General features: G+C 38.8%; 1 protein-coding gene across 12 annotated transcripts in view; it reads right to left on the reverse strand.

Moving 5' to 3' along the window:
• The window catches only part of RFX3 (regulatory factor X3), a 292672-nt gene that overhangs the window by 83159 nt on the left and 182741 nt on the right, over positions 1 to 26772 (reverse strand). For 10 of the 12 annotated variants that reach the window (XM_058695807.1, XM_058695803.1, XM_058695812.1 and 7 more), the window contains 2 exons: positions 21051 to 21309; positions 2903 to 2977 (listed from right to left, as the gene is read on the reverse strand). In XM_058695807.1, the coding sequence (XP_058551790.1) occupies positions 2903 to 2977; positions 21051 to 21309 (334 nt within the window). The remainder of the gene's footprint in view (positions 1 to 2902; positions 2978 to 21050; positions 21310 to 26772) is intronic. The other 2 variants (XM_058695806.1, XM_058695805.1) reach the window with 1 other exon arrangement.

The following is a 26772-nucleotide window of genomic DNA, read 5'->3' on the forward strand; positions in this document are numbered from 1 at the left end:
TCAAAATACAACTACCCTACGACCCAGCAACTGCACTACTAGGTATTTATCTGAATGATACAGGTGTGCTGTTTCAAAGGGGCACGTGCACCCCAATGTTTATAACAGCACTATCGACAATAGCCCAAGTATAGACAGGGCCCACATGTCCATCGATGGATGAATGGATAAAGCAGATGTGGTCTATATATACGATGGAGTATTACTCGGCAATCAAAAAGAATGAAAACTTGCCATTTGCAGCTACGTGGATGGAACCGGAGGGTATTAGGTTAAGCAAAAATCATCAGTCAGAGAAAGACAAATATCATATGCCTTCACTCATATGAGGACTTTAAGATACAAAACAGATGCACCTAAGGGAAGGGAAGCAAAAATAATACAAAAACAGGGAGGGGGACAAAACCATAAGAGACTCTTAAATATGGAGAACAAACAGAGGGTTACTGGAGGGAGTGGGGGAGGGGGGATGGGCTAAAGGGGTAAGAGGCACTAAGGAATCTACTCCTGGAATCATTGTTGCACGGTATGCAAACTTACTTGGATGTAAATTAAGAAAAAATAAACATAAAAGAATCGTTTCCACCAGAATTCTTCTTTGCAACTGAACACCACAAATTAACTTAACAGAACTTAAAATGCCCTTAGCAGGTGGTGATCAGCTAGAACACATGCAGTAGCTTATTTCAGCTTTTGGATCAATCTAACAAAAATTAGGAGCATCACTAGATTTCCAAGGACAGAAAAACAACAGGGTCCTGTTACGTGTTCAGGGAGAAACCTGACTGGTCAGCAGAAACGTGATCCTTTCTTTACTGTTTCTGTGCCATCTGCAGAATCATTTGTGTTTCAAAAGACTTGACTATATATGCGCTTTAGATGAATTTAACTACCTCAGACGTGTAATAAAAATGAATCAGGACATCTAGTGAAAGATTATCACTGCATTAGCAACATTTAAGCCCACTGTATATCCTGAAATGTCTCCGGAAGTTAGAGCCTGATGAGGGGCTCGAACTCACAAGCCGTGAGATCATGACCTGAGCCGAACTCGGACGCTTAACGGACCGAGCCACCCAGGCGCCCGGTCATTAAATATCATTTCATGAGTTACAAGAGAATGGTAATTTCAAAAAACCCCAACACATCTGAAAAGTTTCAAACAAATCCAAAAATAAAAATATACCAAAAACCCCCCACGTTTTTATACCTACGTTACTGGTCATGAAACACTAATTAATAAATAGAGGTAATTTAGGTAAAAATTAAACATCACATATTTTACTAAACTATACAATTCAAGTGAAAACGAGGTATGAACTGAATCACAAAACACAGCTTCTTAGAAGCCTGACAGTTCAAAAAACTTCAGGTGTTTTTTTCTTCTTCTTCTTATGTCCCTGTATATTTTTGACTAAAAGTGAACAGTATTTTTAATTGCCATTTTCAAAACACAAACACCAGTTAGTCATTACCCACCCCCCAAAAACATACATCCTACTAACACACAGTACATCAGCCTTTATACACAACTACAGAGTCATGCTAACACAGCAGGGATATACTTATGAAACACATAGAAGAGTGACACATTGCATACAAATTTTCAGGCGGGGGGAAAAATCACATTCCTTAAATGGTTTCAAAAAGAAAGGCCAAAGTATATATTATTTTGAAATTTACAACCTAAAATTTTTACCAAAATTGCAGGCATTCTCCAAATTGGCTAACCTGTTTTTATTTGCCATGATACTTCCCCTTGAAAAAGAAAGAACACACAATAGGCATCTAAAAACAAATGTGTAAAACACAAGGAAAGTACTTAGTGTCATGTTGGAATATAAAAATTTAAACATTTGGAGAGGCAATGATTTAAAAAGCATAGTGAAAACATTTTCTGTGAGTTAAGGTTTTCAGATTTATTGGGTGATCCAATTTTGGACTTTTCAGTCACAAAATATGGGGAAGAATTTAAAAATCCTAACAACTTATCTGTAAATTTAAGAATACGTTGTCAGATGGGAGGGAAGACTCTCTTACTGTACTATTGTACATTGATATTAATTTAACAGCTTTGTCTAAAACAGATGGAAGTCATAGGTCTATTCACTTTCCCCCATATATTCAGAAATACGAAAACAAAATTAATTTTTATTCGACATTTCCATCGGTTCCCCCAGTTTTACAGTTTCACAAAACTGTCATTGCTCTTGTCAGACTTACCAGTGTTAAAGTGATGGCTGCATCTGATAACAAAGGCTTCAAGGCATAGTAACAATAATCCTGTTTAATATCAATTATTAGAAATGTATGGCTTAGCTAGAGTCTCACTTCTTCTCTTGGCCCAGTTTCATTTCTCTGTAGGTCGCAGGACCTGAGCTCATCTAGGTCCCTGTTTCCTCCCACCTTATAAGGCCTTACCGGTAAATAAATCATTTTCAGACAGTTTACTACTGGGTTTGGCATTAATAATCTTTTTCCACTTAAAGAATGTTACTGGTCTTACAAGTAGACACGACTGTTTCTTTGCTTCAGACCAGAAGATGCGGATTACAAGCCTTTGCTTTGAGGTAAATTAATATCAAACTAGAACACTTTAAATACTTAAAATCCCCATTAATTAATTTCCACAAGTAAATGGCAGCTTGTTATTAACTTGGAAATGTTATATCTGTACCAGAACAGTACAAAAGCCTAGTAAAGCAGTATATTGGGGGCTCTATTATTTTTAGATATCCCACTATACAAAAGAGCCATTAAGTGATACAGAGATCATAAGGGGCTGAGAAAGGAAGGTTAAGAAGCAAAATAAATAAGTAAATAAATAAAACAAGCATTTAGAAGCAAGCAACACATGCGGAACAAGCAAGAGATTAGTTTACGTGAAGAAGAGGCAACTTACATGGCTGTTGAGAAGAGAGCTTCTGTGAGTGGACAGACCGTCAGACTTTTGCAGCGTCTCAATCGCCATTTCAATCTGATAATAGATGTCATTAAAAAAAGGGCTCAAGACAAGATAGTAATAAACGGCTCACCAGAGAATTTTTGAGATTCTTTAAAGTTCAATTTCTCCTTCAATGGTGGCTAATGAATAGCTCTCAATTAAATGTGTATTTCCCCCATCTTCCCGCCACCCCCAGAGAATAAAATAAAAATATGCACACTAATAATAAGTCTGATCACAAAAGCAAACCTTTTTTGAACATTCTGTAATTATAATCAGAATGGAGGCCCGAAGAGGAGGAACCCCAGTGGACTCTAGTTTCTAGCTATGAGGAAACAGTCTTGACTTTCAGATTTCGAGAGGTGGAGTAGTCACCACTCTCTAAACAGTATTTAATATTTGCTCTATTTTGTCATCAAAGAAAAATTACACTGCAGATCTTGTGTTTAACATGCATTAGTATTTTAATGCAAATGTACAAAGACACCCTCATTAGTGTTCAAAAGCTACTACATCTATCCATTCCTCTCTTAACCCTGTATTAAAATTTGGACGTGGAGGGTCATTAGCATGAATAAACACTAAAATGTAATCATGGTCCCTGCATTATATTTTAGGAAGTGGTGGTCAGGCAGAGCTATTAGAAATGACAGCAGAAATGGAACATAGAAGAGAGAAGAATTCAGAGTCGACAAAGAAAAGGGACAGAAACAGTTTGATTCCATGTAATCTTAGCATACCATGAGCCATCAGAACACCCTCATTAAGTAGCAGGTGCCAATAACAAATGAGATGTGCTCTTGATAACTTCATATTCAAGGATCTCTATCGCTCAGCTCCTAGCCCCAAAACACATACTATAAATTCAGGTTCGGAACACCCTACCCTGTATTTGGCTACTGGGTTATACCAACGGTATTAACTGAAATTAAATTTTAAAAAATCACATGTGAGAAAGAAAACTGATTACGTTATTTTTATTTCTACCATCTGATCAAATCAACAATTTAGTATAAGCAGCTATAAAAAATATTTAGTGCCTTCAAATGTAAATTGACTCATACTTTACAGCGGCTATGGAAATTAATGATGCTTTGAAATTCTAACACACAACATCCCCCTTCACCCCGCCCCGACCAGCACAAAAACAACGGATAGCAATGTCCATAGCAAAGTCTTTTTTCCCCCATCAATTTGCCAATTTCTTTCTGGTGGAACTTTATCCACAGAATGTTCAGTCTCATTTATATCAACATTAAATCCGATTTTCTCCCAAACAACTTGGGAATTTAATAGCTTTAATTTTATTTTATGCTATTTCCACAAGTTACTGGTTCTTCCTCCTGAGAGTTAATAAAATAGAATACTGACAAAAATGTTAGGTCAGAAACTATAGAAAAAAATATTTTTAAAATAGATAGAATGCTTCCTAAGATGATGTAATACAATTTGTTTCACTGCTAATTTTTTTTTTTTTTTTTTTTTTTTTTTTTTTTTAAGAACACAAAATTAAGTAACTTGGCTTCTAAAGCGTTTTCCCTGCCAGGTGGAATGTTCTATTCGTAGAGTTTACCAGCATACTTGGAAATAAACTGAAGAAGGTGATATTGTACAAGTGAAAAAAGACACATGACAGAAACAGCAATGTAAATGTAATGAGTAACCAGTTTACTAAAATGTGAACCTGAAAAACTATAAAGGACCTCAGTATTGCATCTCTTACGAGGGCATCAGTAAGTGTTCTTGTTTTCAAAGAAAACACATGCATACATTAAGAAAAAAAAAACAGCTGAAAAGCCTAATCCTCATGTGACATTAGATCACTTATATGAAGAATTCGCTCAAAACTCCAATTTGCTAAACTGCCTACATTTCCTTTCAAGCTTGAGTGTGGAAAATTCAAGGTTAGATTTCAGTCTAGTAAATAAAAATGAAATGACCTGTGTCGTGTGGTTTTACACGTTTAGATGAAAGGTAAAAGTTATCAGGAATGTAGCTGTCATACTGGTGGAGAAACCCACGTCTACATTTGTTTTATTAATCAGCAACTTTAATTTCTTTAGGACTGAAAGGATTGGAGGTTGCTGTTTTTTATCATTAAAAAGGGGGCATGGTAAACAAACACTTGCCATTTCTTCCTTAAGCCGGTTAAGCTTTAGACTGCAATTATGCATGAGGTTATTTTTTGAAAAGTCAGTTCTCTGAACGAAGGTTCGAAAGGTGCCCGGTTGCAGCTCTTCCTGAACGACCATCCTTAAGGTGAGTCTAGAGTACCTCGCCTCTCTGTAGTTATCTAATGCTAGGTGACACGGGACTACTGTCTCATAATCAGATAAGAGACTATGGCAACTCTTCTGAGATCAAGTGGCGGCACGCTCCGTCCGAGAAGAGACATCCAGCCTGGAAAGACAGGCCCTCAGAGCTTTAAGTGAGATTAGTGGGGTGAATGAGGCCAAGAAACTCCCTGTGGGAAAGAGCAGGTAAGAAACTGCTGTCCAACACAGCCAGTCTGGGCATGTGACTCCCTAAAAAGTCTGGAAGACAAAGAAGATCCTTATCAACATACTAGGGACTATTTCAGACCCGCCAGCTTCAGCAGCTAAAACAGGACTCCCGTGAGAGTGGGAATGTACTCTGGGGGTGGTTCTCGGCCAGAGATAGGAAACTCTGGTCCAGTTCAACTGCAGACATACTTTCAGAAATGGGAGAAGAGGACTGTGCACCGTGTTTAGACAGGCTGCTGAAACATCAGAGGGATGGCAGGCTTCTGGTGTGGAAAAGCCAGAAAAATCAATGAGGCGCTGTCCAGCCCTGGGAATCGTATGTGGTCCCAAAGCCTCAGATGCAGCCCAGAGACAGAATGCCTGGCCAAGTCCCAAGAGTCACAGCTCAGGTAATGAGAACTTCCTACTCCCACATGCCAGGTTGCTTTCTGACCACACGTTAGCTGGAAGATACAGAGACCTCTTTCCATTGTGTCATGTGACAAGGTATTATGGAGCGTAGCGTGAAAAATCAGACCCGCTTGAACAACTTGCCGAGAGAGTCATTTCCAGTGAAGCCTATTCAGAGAAATCAGACTTCATCAGAGAGCGACAGGGACTTCCATGAGTTTTGCTGTCAGTGAAGCTGAATTTGGGTGAAGAAAGAGGAAAGGGACACTAGCTGCTATAAAAAAAAAAATCATTTGGGATTGTGTCACATTCCCATTTAGGAACTGGAAAAGTAAAGTGAATAGAGGTATAACACTCAGCTTCCCCAACCAAACGTTGAATTCTCAAAAGATGGAATCCCAGGGAACGGAGTAAGTGGGGTCCCTTCACTTGGGCACATGGCTCTCCACCCTAGGTCCGGAGTGCTAGTTAGAGACTATACCAACTACTTTCCTTCTGGTATAGAAAGTGGCATGACCACAGGGCAGGAAACAGACTTTAATTCTTGTGTGATGGATTTAAGAAGGAAAACAAATGTGGACTCTGTAAGGGAGGGGACACCCCTATTATTTTGAGAGTATAGCAAATATGCACAATCTGTGGCAGTCTGTGCCAGAGAAGGAAATCTTTCCTGATTTCTCAGGAATCAGGATCAGAAATTCGGAAGAGGCCAGAGAGGTGCTGTATTTCATATCCAGGAGAGGAAAACAAACAAACAAACCAACAAAACCTCATTGGCGCTCCTACAAAAAGAGAGCAAACCCTCTAAGAAGGACACCTGTTACCTGATGGGGGGATAGATACACAGTATGAGAGAAGTGTGGCCTTAAGCCCAGGCGGCAAACTCTTTTCCAGTCACTTTAGTGCTAATGTCCTTGTTGGAATCAAGGACAGGTGCAGAGTCTCCAACCAGCCGGGGATACCTTGAGGCTTGTGCCATACCCAGCCAAGAATCAGTGTCCCCAAAAAGGACTTCAGAGGAAAGTCTCACCCAAGCCCTTAGGAAAGGAGAATGGGAGAGGGAAGAGGGGTCAGAGAGTATCTGGAGGTCCAGGAGATAGTTTGTTTGTATCCTTTTTTCCCAAGCTCAAAGAAGGGATCAATATTGTACTGTTTTTTCCCTAAGTCAGCAAATACTTATAAAGATAAAATTGAAATCGGGAAAAAAAAAACAACACACATTTTATCTGTTATTTATAATTCCCCATTATTACTTACAATTGGTATTTATAATTTCCCGTGATACTCTATTATGGATGGCCCCTTACTATTACAGGATTGCCCCTTGTTTTGCAAAGTTGCTCCCAGCCTCAAGGGTCAAGAGATTTACAGAAGATGGGGACCTGGGAAGACGGAGGTCAACGTTCACCTCAGATGCAGGAAGAATGGGCCGACTGTGGAGGGCAAGGTGGTGCAAAGAGGCTTCGCGTGACTGTGCTCTGGAGAACGTGGTGCTAAATCCTCAGCTTCTGCCCCTAAAAGTCTTCAGTAAAATCTAGGTCACTCGCAGGTACTGTGGGTACAAGTAATCAAGGCTGGCTGGAGCACAGGGTCCACTTAGGGGCGGGTGATAATGTCAAAAAGGTATAAACCGCCGTTTGAAATGCAGCCAAATGAGAAGAAATGAGTCTTTTGCATGAGTTACAGGGGGCTAGAGAGAGGCTCCCCGGACATGTGATTTTTATACCCATTTACGAATGCATATGCAATGGGTCAAACAGAGTATCACATATGTGGACAATTAGGACTTTCTCTTAATGTAAATATCAACCAGTCAGTCATTCCATTACATGCTAATAAAGCTGAAGGAAAAAGAATAATTCTGTCACCTTATTCATTGTCTTTATAGGTCAAGGCACATTCTCTTGACTCTGAAATGGCTTTTTAATCTATTTTAGAGACTAAAGGTCAAGATTGATATATTCAACCGCCACTATAATTAAAATTGGTCTCTTGGTAGAAACTATTTCCTTTCTAGAACTATGAAAGAAAGGGATTTAAAAATAGAAGTAATATTATAATGCTTTCTGGTTTATAAAACTTTTTTTTACATTAATTCTCGTCTGATCTTCATAGCAACTTTGTGAAACCAGAAAGGCAAGGAGTATCATCTCCTTTTCACAGATTAGAACACTGAGGCTCTCTGGGATTGAGGGACTGTCTTGCAATTACTTAGGTCTTAAGTAGGAGACTGGAATACAAGACTCATTCCTCTAAATTCACTATCCTTTCCATTTTATTTATCCTTTCCATTTAAATATAACATAAATATAAATCATGTGGGAATTAAATCAAAATATCAAAGGTATCAAATGAAGCTATCTTCTGCAGAGTAGCCTGTAAAATTAAAATTTGCTAAATGGTTTACTGCTAACAAACAAGACTGACTTTCTAAAAGGAAAAGGGTTTAAATATGATTGAGAAGTATTACTTGAAAATGATTTCAAAATGACCAAGTTAAAGGCAACAAGTTTTAAATGGATGGTTACATTTTAATCATCATAAACGTAGTTGTCTTGCATGTATAATAATTGTATTTTTTTGTCAATATAGTTTACTCTGTTAACCTCACCAATCAACACTTAGAGAAATAGCATTTTTGTTTCTGTGTCAAAGATTGGTAAATTCTCTAGAGAAACCCAATGAGGAGCACACTGAAGCCTGGAAATTTCCAGGGGCATCTGGGTGGCTCAGTCGGTTAAGCGTCTGACTTCGGCTCAGGTCAGGATCTCACAATTCGTGGGTTCCAGCCCTGTGCCGGGCTCTGCGCTGACAGCTCAGAGCCTGGAGCCTGGAGCTCTCTCCCTGCTCCTCCCCTGCTCATGCTGTCTGTCTCTGTCTCTCAAAAATAAATAAAAAAATCAAGACTGGAGATTTCCTTTGGGGTAATTCCTCCCCTGAACTCTAAGACTTCACATTTTGTTTGCATCTGAGATTAAGTAAGGCAGAAATATTTCTACTTGGTGGCTTTTGTCCAGAAAAGGTATGTGTGACTGCTAACATGACACAAAGCCACCACCTTCATGCCTGTTGGAAATGACATCCTCCTGCTGTATACAGGTAGGGTGGTGGGGGGACGGGCGGTTTCCTACAGGAAGCACTTCAGCCAGCAGAATCAAAGGAAAGAACACTTTCACTTGGTATTTAGTCTATACGATCACTCCAACACAGGGGTTTTCAAAGTGTGGCCCTGGACACCGGTTAGAAATGCACAACAACAACACCACACCTGAACACAAAACAACAGAGACTGCGGCTAGGTCTCTCATACAGGTACTGCCACGGCTCTGCTCTCCTCTTCAATTTGCCCAAAGCTGTGCTTTGCGGAATGTAAGGTGCAATCCACCAGCGGGTTATGATGTCAAATATGTGCGTCCTGGTCAGCAGTTTTCGAAAATTAATGAAATCTAAGAGAGTAGGAACTAATCAGGAGTCCCTGCCCAGAGCATGGGTAAGAACCGTTTTGTGGAACTTTGGTTTCAGTCACTTGTCTACGAATGATATGTGCACATACGTACTATATGTGTGCACATAGAGATGTGTACTCAGGAATGTATGTGTGTGTGAGCACTGGGCCACAGTATAACAGTATTTCTTATTGTGGGTTGTGATCCCAAAACTTTGAATGCTCTGCACTAACCAGGTGAATCAGTTCCCTGCAGGTCACTGGATCCCTTCTTCTACGTATCTAGAGATGTCTCTTGGGCCCAGGAGGCCTGGCAAGTTAGACAGTAATGCTCTGACTAAAATACCGCTCCCTTAGCTGTATATTTAGGCGGTACAGAAATCAACATGTAAATATGTCACACCAAAGCAACGTTCACAAGAAGCTTCACTCTGACAGAGTCAGGACATGTTGTTCTTTTAAGGCTTAAAAAAAATCAAAAATGCCCAGACGACACTCCTAGCCAGCTTTGGTTTGCATCTCCTCCTAAACCAGAAAGTGGCTCAAGATGAAACCTCAATCGTACACACTGAGCGTTTAGCGCCAAGAGGTTCCAAGTCTTGTAAATGTCTCAAAACTCTTCTCTATCCACATAATTTTATGACATTGAGAGAACAATTTTAAATTGTTACGCTTTCAACATGAAGTTCTGGCAGTTTTGTACCACCTGAAGCTGTTCTGAAATATTTATGAGAAAAAAACACATTTGGATAAAAAAAAATGCATAAATTGAATGTGTTCTGAGAATATTTAAGTTGGTGGATTGAGACCAAGACTGTTGTTTTGGTTCCTCTGATCATTCTGTACAGCCCACATCCCTCCACCCTCACCAGGACCCAGAAGACTGGCATTATCAGTGCCTGACAATAAAACTATTTTCTAAGACATCTATTCCATAAGCACTCAGGGCTAGAATTACCCTTCCGGAACCTGCTGGGTTAGAATTCAGGGATAGGATTCAAGGCCAAGTTTATATTTGCAAATGTATAAATGAGATTTCCAATCTGCCCTTTGCAGACTATTCTCGGTATTAAGAACGTTTTTTACATTGTATTTAGCCTATATGATCACTAAAACAGAGGATTTCTCAAAGTGTGGTCCTGGATCTGAATCACCTGAGCACCGGTAAAAAATGCAAATCGTGGGCCCTTCCCCACACGGAGTCAAAAGCCCTGGGGAAGGGTTCCAGTGATGTCTTTAACAAATGCTCTAGAGAATGCACTTTCAAGTTGGAGGAACACTGCACTAAAATATACCCCCCCCCCAAATTTTTTTCTTTACCAGGGTCAGACTGCAGTAAGCAGCAAGGTGATGGGCATCCCTACAATGGTGCTGGTTAACCCTATTAAAGAGTGACTTTGAAGTCTAAGTATTATTTGGAGTTTTGCTTCTCTCTTCGTTCTCTTCCTACCCAATACAATCCAACCCAACCTTTAGGCAGTTTTGCAATTTATATTAGCAACAGAATCAGAAGGCAATCAGAATTTTGGTGAATCTAAAATGAATCAATTTAAAACACATCAACGATTTTGTGATTTAAAAAATAATGTGGTGAGAGAGAAGATAAAAGTCCTCACTGAAAAGATGTTTGTGGATTTCCATTTTTGCCTTTGAGGATTAAGTAGCTTTCTGGTAGACCAGAACTGGCTCCAGTACCCGTCCTGTAGAAGCAGAGAGCCTGGTCCACAGGGAGAGCTCAATAAATGGGTAAGTGAGTGATTAAAGAAAATAATCAAGACACGAATAGAAACACAATACATTTACTTTCGCTCCAAAATCCCGTGTAAGAATAGATCCAAGATTCTTTACTAAATGCAATGACAGTTGCCATTTTGCAAATTTCCAACAGTCTTAATAACGAATGACTTTTTCTGAAGCCTAGGATCAAGGTTTAATTTGAGTTGTGACACCTCATGGACAATCTTTACACGGGACACACGAAGAAAGGGTTGTGTCGGTTACACGTATTTGGGGGACATGACCAAATAGATACGCTTAATCATCAAAGGCTTGCGTGAAATTTTTGCAAATCATAAATCACTTTTTTTTTAATGGATAATGTATTCACATGCCTCCATGTGTATTTTTTTCTTCATGCATTCTTCTGGAGATATCTTTGTGCTTATATAAGCATATGCAAATACAGGTTTCTATTTAAACACACGTAACCTCTTGCTTTTTTCCTTTTATAATATGGAGATCTTTTCATCTCTCTATATCTAAATCTATGTATGTTTCTCCCTATTCATGTAAGTGCATACACTTACTTCCTCATTCTTGACTGGCTGTAGAAAATCCCACTGAAGGAAGAAAAAGGCACCAAAACATATTTACCTAGCTCCCTGCTGATGGGTTAGTTAAGCCTTTTCCCAATTTTTCTATTATAAAGAACCTTCAGTGGAATACAGCTGTTTATGCATTTTATGTATGGAAGAGTATCACAGATAGGATAAATTACTGGAAGTACACAGTACACTCTGGGGGTTAAAGGACATGTGTGCTGTCAACTTTTATACAAATGTCCACACTGCTTTCCAATCCTGTGCCAGTCTAGATTCCTACCAGCAGGGCGCGAGAGGTCCGGGTTCTCTCCACCTGCCGTAAGGCTTACTGACGCTCCTGGCTCTACCTGCGTGAAACATAAACGACAGTCTCTTTTGGGGGGTTATTTCCCATCTCCTTCTAGGGGGACTGCTCGTTCATATACTCTCCCCATTTCTTGGTCTTTTTCTTTTTCTGAGGGGTTTATAAGAGTGGTCTGTATATGAAACAGATCAGTTCTTCAGATGTAACGTCTCTGAACTTTATGCCCAGTTGTTCTTGCCCCGTTGCCTTTGTTTACTGTGGTTTCGGGCACGTGGAATGTTTTCACTTTTATGTAGCAGATTGTATCGAGATACTCTTTGTAGCTTCTGAATTTCACATCGGCTTCACTACTACGAAAGGATAATAATAAGATGCGTTCTTCCATCCAAGCGCAATTAATTTTTGCATAAGGAGTTAAGGTACGGAACCAACCCAATCTTCTCTCCTAGTTATCCAGTTGTCCCAAATATCATTTATTGATAATCCATCATTTCTCCACTGACAGGCAGTGTGACCTTTATCATATACTATATTCGTCCATACATTTTACCTGTTTATGGGCTTTAGTCCAGCACTGGGCTAGACCGATCTAGTCATGTGCTGACCATTCTGCCTTAATTATTATAATTTTATAATATGTTTGAATCCAACTGTAGGGCTATTAACATTATTCTCCAGTATTTCTCTTCTTACAAAATTCCCTTCGCTATGCTTACATGTTTATTTATATAAACAAGTTTTTCTCATAAACAGAAAAGAACCTATTGGTATTTTGATTTGGATCATACTGAAATATTAAAATTAACAGGATTCAAAATGTTTGATGCTGAAACTTCTTTTTAATTATTCAAACTTTTTTTTGTGCCCCTCAGGAACATAGAGAGTTTTCTTAAGCTGGATCTTTTTTTTTTTAATTTTTTTAATGTTTATTTATTTTTGACAGAGAGAGAGAGAGAGAGAGAGAGAGAGAGAGAGAGCATGAGGGGGGAGGGGCAGAGAGAGGGAGACACAGAATCTGAAGCAGGCTCCACGCTCTGAGCCATCAGCACAGAGCCGGACGTGGGGCTCGAACTCACTGACCATGAGATCGTGACCTGAGCCGAAGTCACTCAACCAACTGAGCCACCCATGCGCCCCATATTAAGCTGGATCTTATACAAATATTGTTCGTTTACTGCCTGGTATATTTTAAACTTATTATAAATGAGATCTTTGCTTTCATAATATTTTCTAATTGCTGTTATTTGTATCTAGAAACCATACTGATCTCATTGAATATGAATTTTACTGAATTCTCTTATTATAGTTTTTCATTTGGTCTCTAGGGTTTTTAGTAGGTATACAATCATATCATCTGCAATGCTAACCTCCTTATCTCCTTTGAATTTTCATATTTTCTTTTTCTTCTCTAACTACATCTTTCTTGTAATTTTGAAAGCACGGTTAAAAAACTCCCATCTTCCTTTCCTACAAGGCAGATGGGAAAGGTACTGAAACTTATAATGAGTAAATTTAAAATAAATGTGTACAATTATTTCTAACTTTCTACAGTTAGATTACAAAACTCCTAGCCCGTGAAATTTATGGGTACCGACAATTATAACCAAACGCAGTAGCTAGATTTTAAAAGAAACCATATAATTCTGTGGCCAATAAAAACAACTACAGTTATGCATGCTGAGAAAGTGGTAATCAAATCACATGCTTTTGTAGGATAAATTGATAAACATGGGAACATGGAGAAATTCTCATTTGAAAACTCGTAATTGGTCATACGTATTGTGTTGTAATTTCCCTCATTAAACGAAAAGACATGGGCCAGTGGAAGAGGAAGTGTGAAAATCTTATGGGTCTAACTACCCTACACTGCAATACTGGATATTTACAAAAAAATACAAAAAAAACAAAACAAAACACTAATTCAAAGAGATACACGCACCCCTATGTTTATTGCGCCATTATCTACGATAGCCAAGATATGGAAGCAGCCCACGTGTCCACTGATAGATGAATGGATTAAAAAGATGTGGTATGTATAAGCAATGGAATATTACTCAGCCACAAAAAGGGACAAATCTTGCCACGGGCAACAACATGGATGGAGCTCGAGAGTAAAAGCGAAAGAAGTCAGACGGAGAAAGACAAATACCATATGATTTCACTCAGATGTGGAATTTAAGACAAAAAACAAGCAAAGGGGGAAAAAGAGAGAAACAAACCAAGAAACAGACTCTTAACTATAGAGAACAAAGTGATGGTCACCAGAGGGGAGGTGGGTGGGGGAGGGGTGAAATAGGTGATGGGGATTAAGGAGGGCACCTGCTGTGATAAGCGTCAGATGTATGGAACTGGAGAATCACCATATTGTATACGTGAAACTAATATGATATTGTAGGTTAACTATACTGGAATTAAAATTAAAACTTAATAAAAAAAACTTTATGGGTCTCATGATTCATATGTAACTCACAGACTACAGTGTACTTTAATTACCACCAATACGTTTCATATTTTATCTGGATTGCCTGGTCTTCAGGAGTGAAACATGTTTTTTTTTTCCCCTTCAAACTCCAGAGTAGTTTCGAACAAATAAATTAATTTGAAATTTCACTTTACATAAATACAAGGGTAAAGCAAAAGTTACTTATTCCTCTATTTATAAGAATTTACAAATATCATTAAACCTTCCTAATCTCACAGTTGTGAGATTGAGCCCTACATCGGGCTCTGTGCTGCCAGCACAGAGCCTGCTTGGGATCCTCTCTCTCCCTCTCTCTCTCCACCCCTTTCCTGCTCATGCTCTCCCTTTCTCTCGCAAAATAAATAAATTCATTTTTTTTTTAAAAAAAAAAAACCTTCCTAATCTTGATTTCACATGAAATAGAATCTAGCCATCTCTCACAGGTTACGTTAACAGACCTGTGTTCTGAAATGCTGTTTCTCTAGGAAATAGCTAAAAATAAAAATAATTCATTATATTTGTGCTTTAGAAATGGAAGGGAATCCATCAGCTAGGCTCAGGAGAGGCTGAAGGCCCCTGTCATTCTGTTTGTCTTAACCTTCTAGTTTATCAAGATTTTTAGGAGTGGAATGTCTTACAGCCTTAACCGTAAAATTACTGCCTCCAGATCTTATCAGCCTCAAGGCTGGAGTGGAGTGGAACTGACTGACGGCTGAATGGAATTTAGATGAAGTGATGGAGACCACCAGTCACTCAAAGTCCCATTTTATTAAGTGCTTCGAAAATGAGGTCCCAGAACCTTCAGTCAATTTAGGATTTAGTACAGGAAGCAGAAGATTTACGGTACTCTCTTTGAGGAGGTTCACGTGGGGGTTCAAGTTGGCCTAGAGAAAACACGGCACAGGAAAACAGAAAATGCTATGATCATAATGGACATACAGGCTTCTACCAAGTAAGTGGAGTGCTTTCTTTCTGTGTTTTTGTCATTGGGATTGCCTGGAAGACTAAAAAAATCATTTAAAATAGAAATTATTATGTCTGTAATATATGAAATATGATACATAAAATAACTGATGCATGCATAATTTATGCACGCTTTTAAATTAAAAGATTTTTCTTCCAAGCATATCTTTATATATGACAATTAAACTTGGGGCACCTGGGTGGCTCAGCTGGTGAAGCGTCTGACTTTGGCTCAGGTCGTGATCTCGCAGTCCAGAGAGCCCCAGAGCCCTATCAGTTTGTTCTCTATAGTTAAGAGTCTGTTTCTTGATTTGTTTCTCTCTTTTTCCCCCTTTGCTTGTTTTTTGTCTTAAATTCCATATCTGAGTGAAATCATATGGTATTTATCTTTCTCAAATTTCTTGAGCCCCACGTTGGGCTCTGTGCTGACAGCTCAGAGCTTGGAGCCTGCTTCGGATTCTGTCTCCCTCTCTCTCTGCCCCTCCCCCGCTCACACTCTGTCTCTGTCTCTCAAAAATAAATAAACGTTAAAAAACTTAAGGGGCACCTGGGTGGCTCAGTCGGTTGAGCGTCTGACTTGGGCTCAGGTCACGATCTCGCGGTCCGTGGGTTCGAGCCCTGCGTCAGGCTCTGGGCTGATGGCTCAGAGCCTGGAGCCTGCTTCCGATTCTGTGTCTCCCTCTCTCTCTGCCCCTCCCCCGTTCATGCTCTGTCTCTCTCTGTCTCAAAAATAAATAAATGTTAAAAAAAAAATTAAAAAAAAAAACCTTAAAATTAAAATGAATACTCGAAGAACTTGATGCACTCGTTGTCTCCAAGGAAAAACCCTGCAGAACAGCATCAGGAGACCACCTCATCATGCACACTCCTAGATCTTTTGAGCTGTGCTACTTAAAAATAGGTAGCTAATGCATATACAAAATTAATAAAAACCAAAGGAACAAGAAGGGCAAAAGCATTTTCTGGAGGCACTAAACATATTCATTCGTCTTTAAGTCATCACTGTGCCCAACATGGGGCTCAAACTCACAACCCCAAGATAGTTATTCGCTCTACCAACTGAGCCAGCCAGGCACCCCATTCATTCATCTTTTTAGAAAAAAAATTCCCTTACATAAAATCCATAAACATGTAAGCCAAAAAATAAAGGAAAAAAGCATGTATAACCCTTAAGCAAATTCTTAACTTTCTATAAATTATGTAAGCTAGACCAGACTTTTGTTTTAAATAGCATTCTGATGGACATTCAAATTTTCTTCCAGATAAATCAAAGAAATTAGGATATTTTACATTAATCAAAAGAAGGAGAGGTATGAACAATATTAGTTTCAATACATTTTCCTTGTGCCTTTTGGTGGGATCTACTTTTAGCAAGAGCCATTTAACATATATAATTACTAAATGTATATATAGAAAGGTATAAAAATTAGCTTTCATATCACAGTCTAAAAAATGATTAATGTAATCTTATTTAGTTAACAAGAAGAGAAAAAAAAACCCTCCGTAAATAACCATCTAATTATAAGAACACAAATGTTATTTTATAGAGAAGTGAGTAAATAAAGCTTCTTAAATTGCTAATTATTATAAAGTCTGGGATAACTATGTTGTGATGAGCACAAAAATATCACTAACTACAATCACAAGCTTCTGAGCCTCAAATGCAAATTGGGCTCAGGTTCCAAAATTCTAAAAATTCTACAAATGGTATGGTTATACAGAAAAACAATGAAGAAAAATCACAGTTTTAAATGGATAAAGACATACAAGGAAACATCATGGTGATGCGGTTAGGAGAAAGGTCAAAGTATATGACGAGCTAGAGCCGTGACTGAAGCTAAGTCTTCTGCCATAATGTCCATGTGCACTGACATATTAACAATAAATAGATCCCTGGAATTATTAGTTTTATAAAATGTAAACCATTTATTCAGGTAGCAGCTTAGCTGAACTCACATCCAGTGATGTTCCAATAAAAATGCTCATCGTTTTGACACTTATTTAATACTAGCAGTAGGAAATGCCTATTAAATGTGTGTATACACGTTTGTGTAAGTAAAAACATATATACCTATTATATAAAGTTTATACACATGGACTCCACTGACCAAGTGAAAAAAAATACAGTAAGTAAAAGGAGTAGCATTTTGGCCAAATCTGAATTATCAGTAGTTTATAGCATAATACATTCATAAAATAAAACTGTATTTGTTACTATCATAATCTTTTAGAAAATTCTGATATTTCTATTTAACTTGAAATCTGGACATTTTTACAACGCAGAGATCAAATATGAAAACATGTTATATAAAATATTTTTTCACTTAAAGGTACGAAACTAAAATCATATGCTCAAAAGCAAATTCTCTGTTAATGATTCAGAGAGCCTTCTAGTATAAGACAGATGGTTGTATACTGAGACTAGGTCAGAAAATATTTCAAGTGCTATTTCTTTATTTTTCTTAGTAACAGCGTCAATTTAAAATGACCTTTTCGTTCCCATTGGCATATCCGAGGAACTGGTTTGCACATTGGAGTAAACCTTCCTTTGAGTCAGCAGTTATTCCTACTAAATTCAGATAGAAGTATTTCTGTATAGACTGAGGCCAGATATAAGAGAGTGAAGGCAATGATTCTGAGAACTGGAGCAGGAAACCTTGCTACCCATAAACCGAGTAAAGGTTTGTGTTGTTCCCAAGAGCTCAAACTAGCTCCACATCAACCAAATTAACTGACTACATATTCCACTTATTATAGCCTCTTAAGGAACAGCCTAACTGACTATTTCCCAGGAGGGAATTCTGACCACAGCAGAGGCTACTGCTACCTGGTCAGCTGTGTTGGGCATGCCACAGGTGATAGGCTGAACTCTATAGAACAACCAGAGAAAGAAACTTCAATGGCACAGCCCTGCTCAATGTTTGAAAGAAATGCCTTGAGTCTTGGCCAACAAGTCGTTAGAGACTGTGCTCGCGCACATTCTTTGTTTGGGTGTGCACAGAATGAAAAAGCTACGTGAAAATCAGTAAATTCCCTTTAAGAACATGGGCTCTCTCAAAAAATCTTGAGTTCTAGGAGTCTAAACAATCGGAAGCCACAGATTTTCTAACGTTTGGCAAAAGGAGAACGGTAGAAAATCTTAAATAGGTTTCACGGCCCTTCAACTTTGTTAGCTTTACTACAGTAACAGATGTGAAACTGTGCACACAGCTGTGAATGATGGAGATGAAGACATTCAGGGCTATCGGGGAGGGGGGGTCTAAATCAAATATAAATCTTGGTCATAAATGTAAGATAATACAATAAACACTAGCAGATGTATATTTAGACAGTATGTATCCATCACAGGACACTGTCACATGTGCTTTGAGGAGGCACCTTATGAGTTTTCCATGCAAAAGCCATCTTTTCATTTCACTTTTTTACTCCTTTTGCTAAAAAGGAAATTTTCTTGTAAAAGAAGAAAACAAGCTCCCAAAGAACATCCTTAAATATTACCCTTAAACATTAATTTGGTGAGAATAAATTAATATATACAATTAACACTATGAATTGACTATTTTTTTAAAGAGGTTTCCACTATTCCCGGTGATTATAATTCAGGTATTTTAAGTGTTACTTTAATTTACCAATTATGATAATAAAAATCACACACCAAATCTGTGTGATGGATAGCTTAAGGAGCAATGCCACTTCTCACGGTCTACGTAGAAAACCAAACAAAACAAAACCTATAAAACTTCCTTCGTGACGTTTGCGCCTGTATCGCCACGACCCAGAATAATCAATTTCATTAACTCAGCGATAACGCTCGTACATTTAGTAAACCCCCATCAAGTGGATGAAGATGTTTAACAGCGAGGCTGCCTTCAGTGTGAAGGCAAGCAGGAGAGCCAGGAGAAGGATTGGGGATGGACAGATGGTACGCCAGCATGGGAGAGGGTGATGAAAGCAAAGTAGGAAAGAACTCTTTCTCCCCATTCGTCAGTCTTCCTAAGGCCTTGATAAATGACAAGTGTTTCTTTCTCTTTCCACTGAAAATGACTTTTCTGGGGGGCCCTTATCAGGCACGCTATAAAGTACCGAAACCTAATCTACCTCTTTTCCTTTAATGGTCAAGGTGGAGTTACTTTTACATCTAGAACATTTTACAATTCCTTTGTAAATATTATGATTTTTAAAGCTGGGAGGAAATTAGGAAATCACTCGGTTTAACTAAGCCCTTGTTTTGCTGCGAGGGGAACTGAGGTCCAGAGAAGCCATGATTGCGTCCCTAATCTACATAAATATCCTGGCATGACAAAAAAAGTTTGGGAATGCCACATTTAGTGTTGTTAAAAGCAAGAGACGAACACACATAAGAAATGCTTCACAACACAAAGAAAAAAAGTACAAAAAAGAGCTCTCCCTCAGAATGGCGAGGTCATCTTGTTCTGATGTTAGCAGGAAGTGGTAAATTAAATATAATGGGCTTTAAGAAATGGAGTAGGGAAAAGGTACTAAATGATGAAAAGTATGAACACGTGTATAGATTACCAACCAAAAAATTACATACAAAATACTTACCAAGTACATATTATATCTCGAGGAAAATCCATAAAATGAGAGCTATAAAGCCTCTCGTAACTATTTTCTACCAAATGTGTTTCTATCTCTGTTTCGTTGTAAGAACAAAACATACGGTAAGATCACGAAGTGCACTGAATTCAAATCCCCAGCTCCCCTTTACATGAGGCACCTATGAGATCGATTCCATTGCCACTTCCGCCAGGCGGTTCTCAGTGAATATTCTCCTTAACACTTAGCTGCGGTGAGCAGGGAAACCTTGGGATAGAGTTTGATGATACCAAATTCTGCACAGCTTTCTATTCCTACTTCTATGACGGCCTTTCAACACATGACAATTTCTTGTGTCAAAATAAGTATTTTTCTTAAACTTTAAAAGCGCGAAAATTCAAATATGTAGGTGTGTTCGGCTTCCTCATGCCTATCGTCAGAGCCAACGTGGATGCTTTTTCGCTGGAATCACCTAGATCAGTGCTTTCCCAAGCGTCTCTGTGGCAGAACGCAAACTGACTTTACAATATGGCACCTGGGTGAACACTTTTGTTTTCACTATTTAAGTATGGGTTTTCATGGACTGTAGAAAAAAAAGGACACATGGTTTTAGAAGTGAATCAATTTAAAAAATACGTTAAGTAAATAACAGTAGAGGTGGTGTGAATATGGCCAAACTAAATATGTAAGGTTTGGGAAATGCTATTCTACATATGGTAACTTCTCCAGTGATGAGTTAACATAAATATCACTGTTCGTGAAAATTCCAAACTAAGTTGTATTTTACTCTATTACTTCCTGGCTTTTATCTCATAAAGCAGTGTCAATCCACATAATATGAAAGTAATTTCTTTCCACAGAAATTAATTTTACTGAATATGACTGAAGGAAGCCTATGAAAATCAGCATTAATGAGTAAGACACACCCATCTTTCCGTTATTAATAACAACTTCCCAATTCACCTAATTGTGGGGCACAACATCAATATTGTTCTGCACAATAATACCACATGTACCACACCCTGGGTAATGCCACAGTACTCAAACTGCTCGACACAGTCTTGCCCAGCCCAGTCTGTGTTTTCTCCCCTCCAGAGAGGAAAATATACCGTAGGCGCTAGCAAGAAGCTAAATGGAACAAGTCAAAACTGAGATACTTACTGTCGCTGGGGAGGCCCGAGTAGTGTGTGTCACTGAGTGACCAGAGTTCTCCATAGAATTGCCGATAAGATAGGTTCCTCCAGAGCTGCTGATGAGTTGTCCTCCGGTGACGCCCATCTGAATCCCACCGGTGCCCACCATGCTGTGGGACGAAACCACGGTAGTCACCTGCGCAGAACTCCCTTGAGTATCAAAGTAATTCCCTCCAGTGTTTTGGCTGTACATCTGCGTTTCTGTGTAAGGGTAAGTTGTTGTTCGGCTTTAGAAGAAGAAGGAAAAAGGAAGCAATTTAGTAGCTTATTTCTATCATCTGAATGATTTTTTTTTTTTTTTCTAGTGTGAATATATGTTTAAATGACATCAGTTAGCTTATTAGCCTTTGGAACAAGGCAAGTTTGGCATTTTTGCATGAAACTTGACTCCGGACATAGCTGTGTTGACTTTCCAAATGAGAGTACCTCAACACTCCTCTGTACTTGAGAGCTTTTTTGCCCTCAGCCAGTGCCTACCTCCAGCGTATAGATAAGTTCAGGTCTCGTCCATGTAAGAAATCTTGCTGAACAACTTGTCCGATTCCTTAGAACACTTCCTGCGGATCCCAGTTTTAGGAAGGGGGCTGATGAGTCAGCTCGCCCTGCTACTCCCCATTCTTGGATGGCCGGCAAGCAGCTTTCATGACCAAGGGAGCGGGCTTGGATCTCTTTCTGGCCACCGTAAGGACCTTGAGCAAAGAATTCACTCACCCTGGACCCTCAGTCCCGCTCTCTAACCCCTTCTCTTCCTTCACACTCAGGTTTCTGTTGGAGGAGAAGACTGTGCCATCGTTGCATGTCCTCACTTTCCACTTGGCAACAAGTGGAGTTAAGCTTCTGCCCTTGGCTTCTCATTGCACTTGCTTTTAATAAGGTCACTTGTGACCAAATCTAAATACCAAGCTAAAAGGCTGCAGTCAATCCTTATCTTTTTTGACCAGTCTGTAGCATAACGTTGTTGACCGCTCCGTGGCGCCCTTTCCTTCCTTCTCCTGTTCTGATTAAGTAGCTTATTTGCCTGATGTATTTTCCATTTCCAATGGACTCTAACTCAAATTTTAACCTGACTTTGGCTTTTCACTTCTCATTCTGAAATAATTAGAAGCTCACCACAAGTTGCAAAAGTAGGACGGAGAGGTATAAAATACTTTTGCTTAAAAAAATTCAAATATCAAAAACTCAAATATTAAAATTCCCGGTTCTATCATCATTCTCTTCAACCTGCCATACTCCAGAGGTAGCCACTCCTGATAGTTTGGTGTCTATGTTCTCAGCGCTCCTCTATGTATATATAAAGTAACTCGGTCCTAACTTCTCTCATTTCTTAAGTTTCTATAGCATTTCTTCTCCACCTTTTTCCACCATCACCTTTCAAGAACCTTTTGGAAGCGCCAGCTTTCTCGGATTTTAAATACTAAGGGTTTCTGAGGTCTCCATTTTCAGTTTTTTTTTTTTCTCCTTTTTATTCAGATCACCTCTTTTTACCATGCTCATAGTAAATGACCTTACCTAAATTAATCTCTCTCTCTACTTTGTGATTCTATCGTTAAGAATTTAAAATCTGGTTTCTAACAGCCACCTGGGTATCTCTACCAGGAAACCCCACGATACATGGGAAGTCCCCTGTGTAAGATTTAACATACGACTAGAAAGAAATTCTCCATCTCTCGTGCTCCTTTTCGCATCGTCCCCCCACTTCCGGGCGGAGGGCAGCACCACCATAGTCAGCTTTGGAAATTATCACTGACTCTTTCCTCGTCCAGCCCGACATCAGTCACTAAGTCTTCCTAATTTTACCTTCTAAATAATTTTTCAATTCTCCTTTCCATTTTCATACGCACTGCCTTCACTCACAGTATTCTCTATTATGATTGCCCTCTCGCTGGCTTTCTTTCCTCTAACTCGGTTCTCTGCCAATCTATCTTCAGATTTGCTGCCAGGGGAACTAACTTTTCTAAAATTCAAATCCGAAGATAAAAGTTTTCTTAAAAACCTCTCCATGAATCTCCCTGGCCTCCAGAAGAAATTCTAAACCCTTGATCTGCCTTACAGGAAGCTGCGAGGGCCGGTGCCCCCCATGCTCTCCGGACGTGGGACTAGCCATGTCCTCAAACGCTTTCCTCACTCACGCCACGCTGATCTTTTCACTGGTTCCTCCCAGAACTATTTTTCTGCACCCCTTGCCCTCTATGGCCACTCCCAGTAGGGCTGTTGCGTTTTGTTCCCTGTCGTCTCCCGACACCCTGTGCAAACCTGAAACAGCTCTTAATGCACTTACTGCTAATTTCCTCATGTCTCCGTACTCCTGTGAAATCACATTTTATTCCCGTCTGTGCCCTCAACACTTAACGCACCTGCTGGTATCCAGCAGGCACACTAGTCAACAAATAAAAATACGATTCTATTTAAAAGTATATTTGACATAATAGCCACTTTCATCAATTTCTAAAACATAAATCCTTCTTTGTTTTGTGAACACATGAGAAGTTACGTAAACTATTTCGAGATGTTTTGGTGTCGCTGAAAGCAGGTCATTTAAACCCATTACAATGGATACTTGTAATATAATTTATAATGTATATTCTAGTAAAATAATAAAGATGTTCCAAAAGTATTCTCCACTCGGTAAAGTTACTGCTTTCCTGAAAGAGCACAGATCCAAGTACAAAATTTAGTTTGGGGTGATGATTGAAATAACTCCACAGAGAACACTTTTTTACACATAGAAAGATGCCATTTAAAATACATATACATCATGGTTCTATTTCCCAACTGGAAGTCCATTTATATTTCAAAGAATAGCCATGTTGATTTCAAATTTAGGTAAAAAAGAGAAATGCGGTCACTTTAATTTATCCAAATAGGACAATGACCCTATTTCATTGCACTGAAAATAACCGTCTTTTGTTGCTATTTAAGTAAAGCCAAGTAAAGTGTAGAAATAAATAGGTGACAATAAATATTTCCACAAAGGTGGGTATGCTGCTGGCCTTCCTTTTCATGGTCCAAACAAAATGATTACGCATGCTCCTAGCACTAGCTTGATTTCACAAATGAAACACCTAATAGCTAATAATAGAGAATATTTACTGACCAGTTCTGATGCAACGGGCACTATTTTATGTGCTTTTCAGATGTTAACTCATTTAATCCTCATTACAACTCTATGAGATGGGTACTATTCTAATTTCTATTTCACAGACAAGGTGAGTAATTGTTTAGAAAAGATTAGATAGATTACATAGCCTTGCCCAAAGCAAACAGCTAGTAAAAAAAAAAAAAAAAAAAAAAAAAAAAAAGATTTGGAGTCTGCACTTAGCCCACACTTTCAACCATTTCATCACAAAGAAATAACTTTTTATGCATGTCAAAAATATTTGTGAACGACCATGGGAAGAAATCTCTACAAGGTGGTCCAGGGAATGTATGAACTTCCTGTGGCTACCGGGGATTTCCTTACACCTGAGCTCACTATCTCCTAGCACCACAATCGCAGAAGACGGACGCACAGTGATCAACAAGGAGAGATGGACAGGGCAGGGTTGTTTCAGAGGATACTTAACCACCTCAAGGGGTGGGAGTTTAGAGAGTCTATGATCATGGAAGAACCAAGAGTAGAGTAGAGTAGATCGCCACTCTATCACAAGAGAAACACTCCGAGGGATCTGAATCACTCCATCTGTTGGACATGCCTCCTCGATATACTAAGTACTCAGTGAACAAGGGTAATACAAACAAATGCACCGTAGGTATACAAAATCTTTATAGCCCGCAAATCAGTATGAAAATATGGCAATCGAGTTTTATTTTCATACATCCTTCTAGTAGTTAGAGATGATTCGTGAGCTAGAAAGTGAGAAAAGAACGCGAGGAGGAGAAAAGTCACTGAAGAATGTGCCTCATCCATATTTGCCATCACGGGGGGGAAAAGTCTTGGCTACTGCACAAACACATATTGGGGTAAAGACTGACAATTTCAGCTGGGGGGGGGAGGGGCAGGGAAGAACACATTTTATCACGAAATGAAGTGTCGTGAATGGTTTCTGAATTTGTCTCTGACAAATCAACACTTACAGTGGGAAGAGAGGAGACTCTTAAACTGGGTCATAGAGGCAGACCACAATATCCTTAGTCCTGTCCTTCAAAGGTTAAGAAGATAAGCATTAACCCAGTGCTGGATTTCTGCCTGGAGCTGGAGCCAGAGCCATGCACAGATAACTCCTAAAGTTCTCTGCCATGTCTGCATGCTCTAAACTCCTGGATAAATACTGAAAAATGTATGTAAAAAAAAAAAAAAAAAAAAAGCAGACAACAGCCAAAACAGTTCTTTCTTATGTAGTAGAAGCAACGACTCTTTAATTCTGATACCTGAGATCAGCCTATCTTTCATAACGTATCATGAATACATGTGAGTTATGGCTTGCACACTATTTCCCAACCCCCCCCCCAAATTTCCAACACATACGTTCCAGAAAATTACTCAATATTTGGCATATCAGGCTGAAAGCAGCTCACTATTTCTGGACCGCACATTTCGGAAACAGCTAAAATTCCCAGGCAGTTCTGTGCACATTTGAAAAATGCTACTGTGTTCCCTTTGCTCGTTCTTTATTGATTGCCAAAGACTGTTACAAAAATAATGTGTCATATTATTTCTACAGCAGAAGAGAACACTTTCCATTGTTCTGCCTGTGTATCCAGTAATGGAGGTAAATACATAGGTATGTGCATGCTTGCGAACAGAAGCTTCTTCGTAGCTGACTCTTTTATAAGGTTCTGTGTGAATGTCAGGACTGATCCAGTGAATTCAGGAAATTAGTGCTGTTTGTATCCCATCATGCCTCAGCATACACTCTGGCTAAGCATGACCCTGAATAGTCCCAGCCCGCTTATTTACTAGAATGATTATGTCAATTTACCTTAGCTATAACCTATTTTCTATTTTCTTTAGCGTCAAGTGTCTTATCCACAAGTCCAGCTATATAATATCTGCAAACTACGTGCTTTGTGTTTTACCCAGGTTTTGAATATCCTCCCACCAATAAGCCAGGCAACTATAAAATTAAGCAATGGCACGAAAATGGTAAATTAAGGAAATAAAATATCTTGCAAGTTTTATTACATAAAATTTATTATGAAGACAGAATATGGTAATGTGGATCATTATAATATCTTACATTGGTATAATGTTTTATTCTTCACTGGCTACTCTGTACACATTCTTTTAACAAATATTTACTGGGCATCTATTCTAGCACCCAGAATAAAAGGAACAAAACAGACATGACATCTACTGTCATTAAGGGCTATATGATATGAGGAGTAGGTGATCACAAATATATGAAATAAGATAATTAGGAATTTTCCTAAGTTCATGAAATAAAAATTGAATACGAAAGATAATAAATGGAAGGGAGCATATTAGAGTAGTCAAGTAATGTAACCCCAAAGAAGAGATACGTAGCTTAAAACTAAAAAAGGAAAAGGAGTCCTCTCTATGGAAAGCGGAAAGAAAAACCTATCGGGAAGAGAGCACAGCATGTGCAAAGTCACAACACAACGAAGATCCTGATATTTAGGAAGAAATTAGAAATGAGAAGGATATTAGAAAGAAATGAGGTTTAAAACGTAGGTAAAAATTAAACATGCAAATAGCTTAAATAATTTTTTAAACTGTCGGTCACATTTAC

The sequence above is a fragment of the Neofelis nebulosa genome, chromosome 12 (assembly GCF_028018385.1).
Source record: "Neofelis nebulosa isolate mNeoNeb1 chromosome 12, mNeoNeb1.pri, whole genome shotgun sequence".
In the NCBI taxonomy this organism is placed as follows: domain Eukaryota; kingdom Metazoa; phylum Chordata; class Mammalia; order Carnivora; family Felidae; genus Neofelis; species Neofelis nebulosa.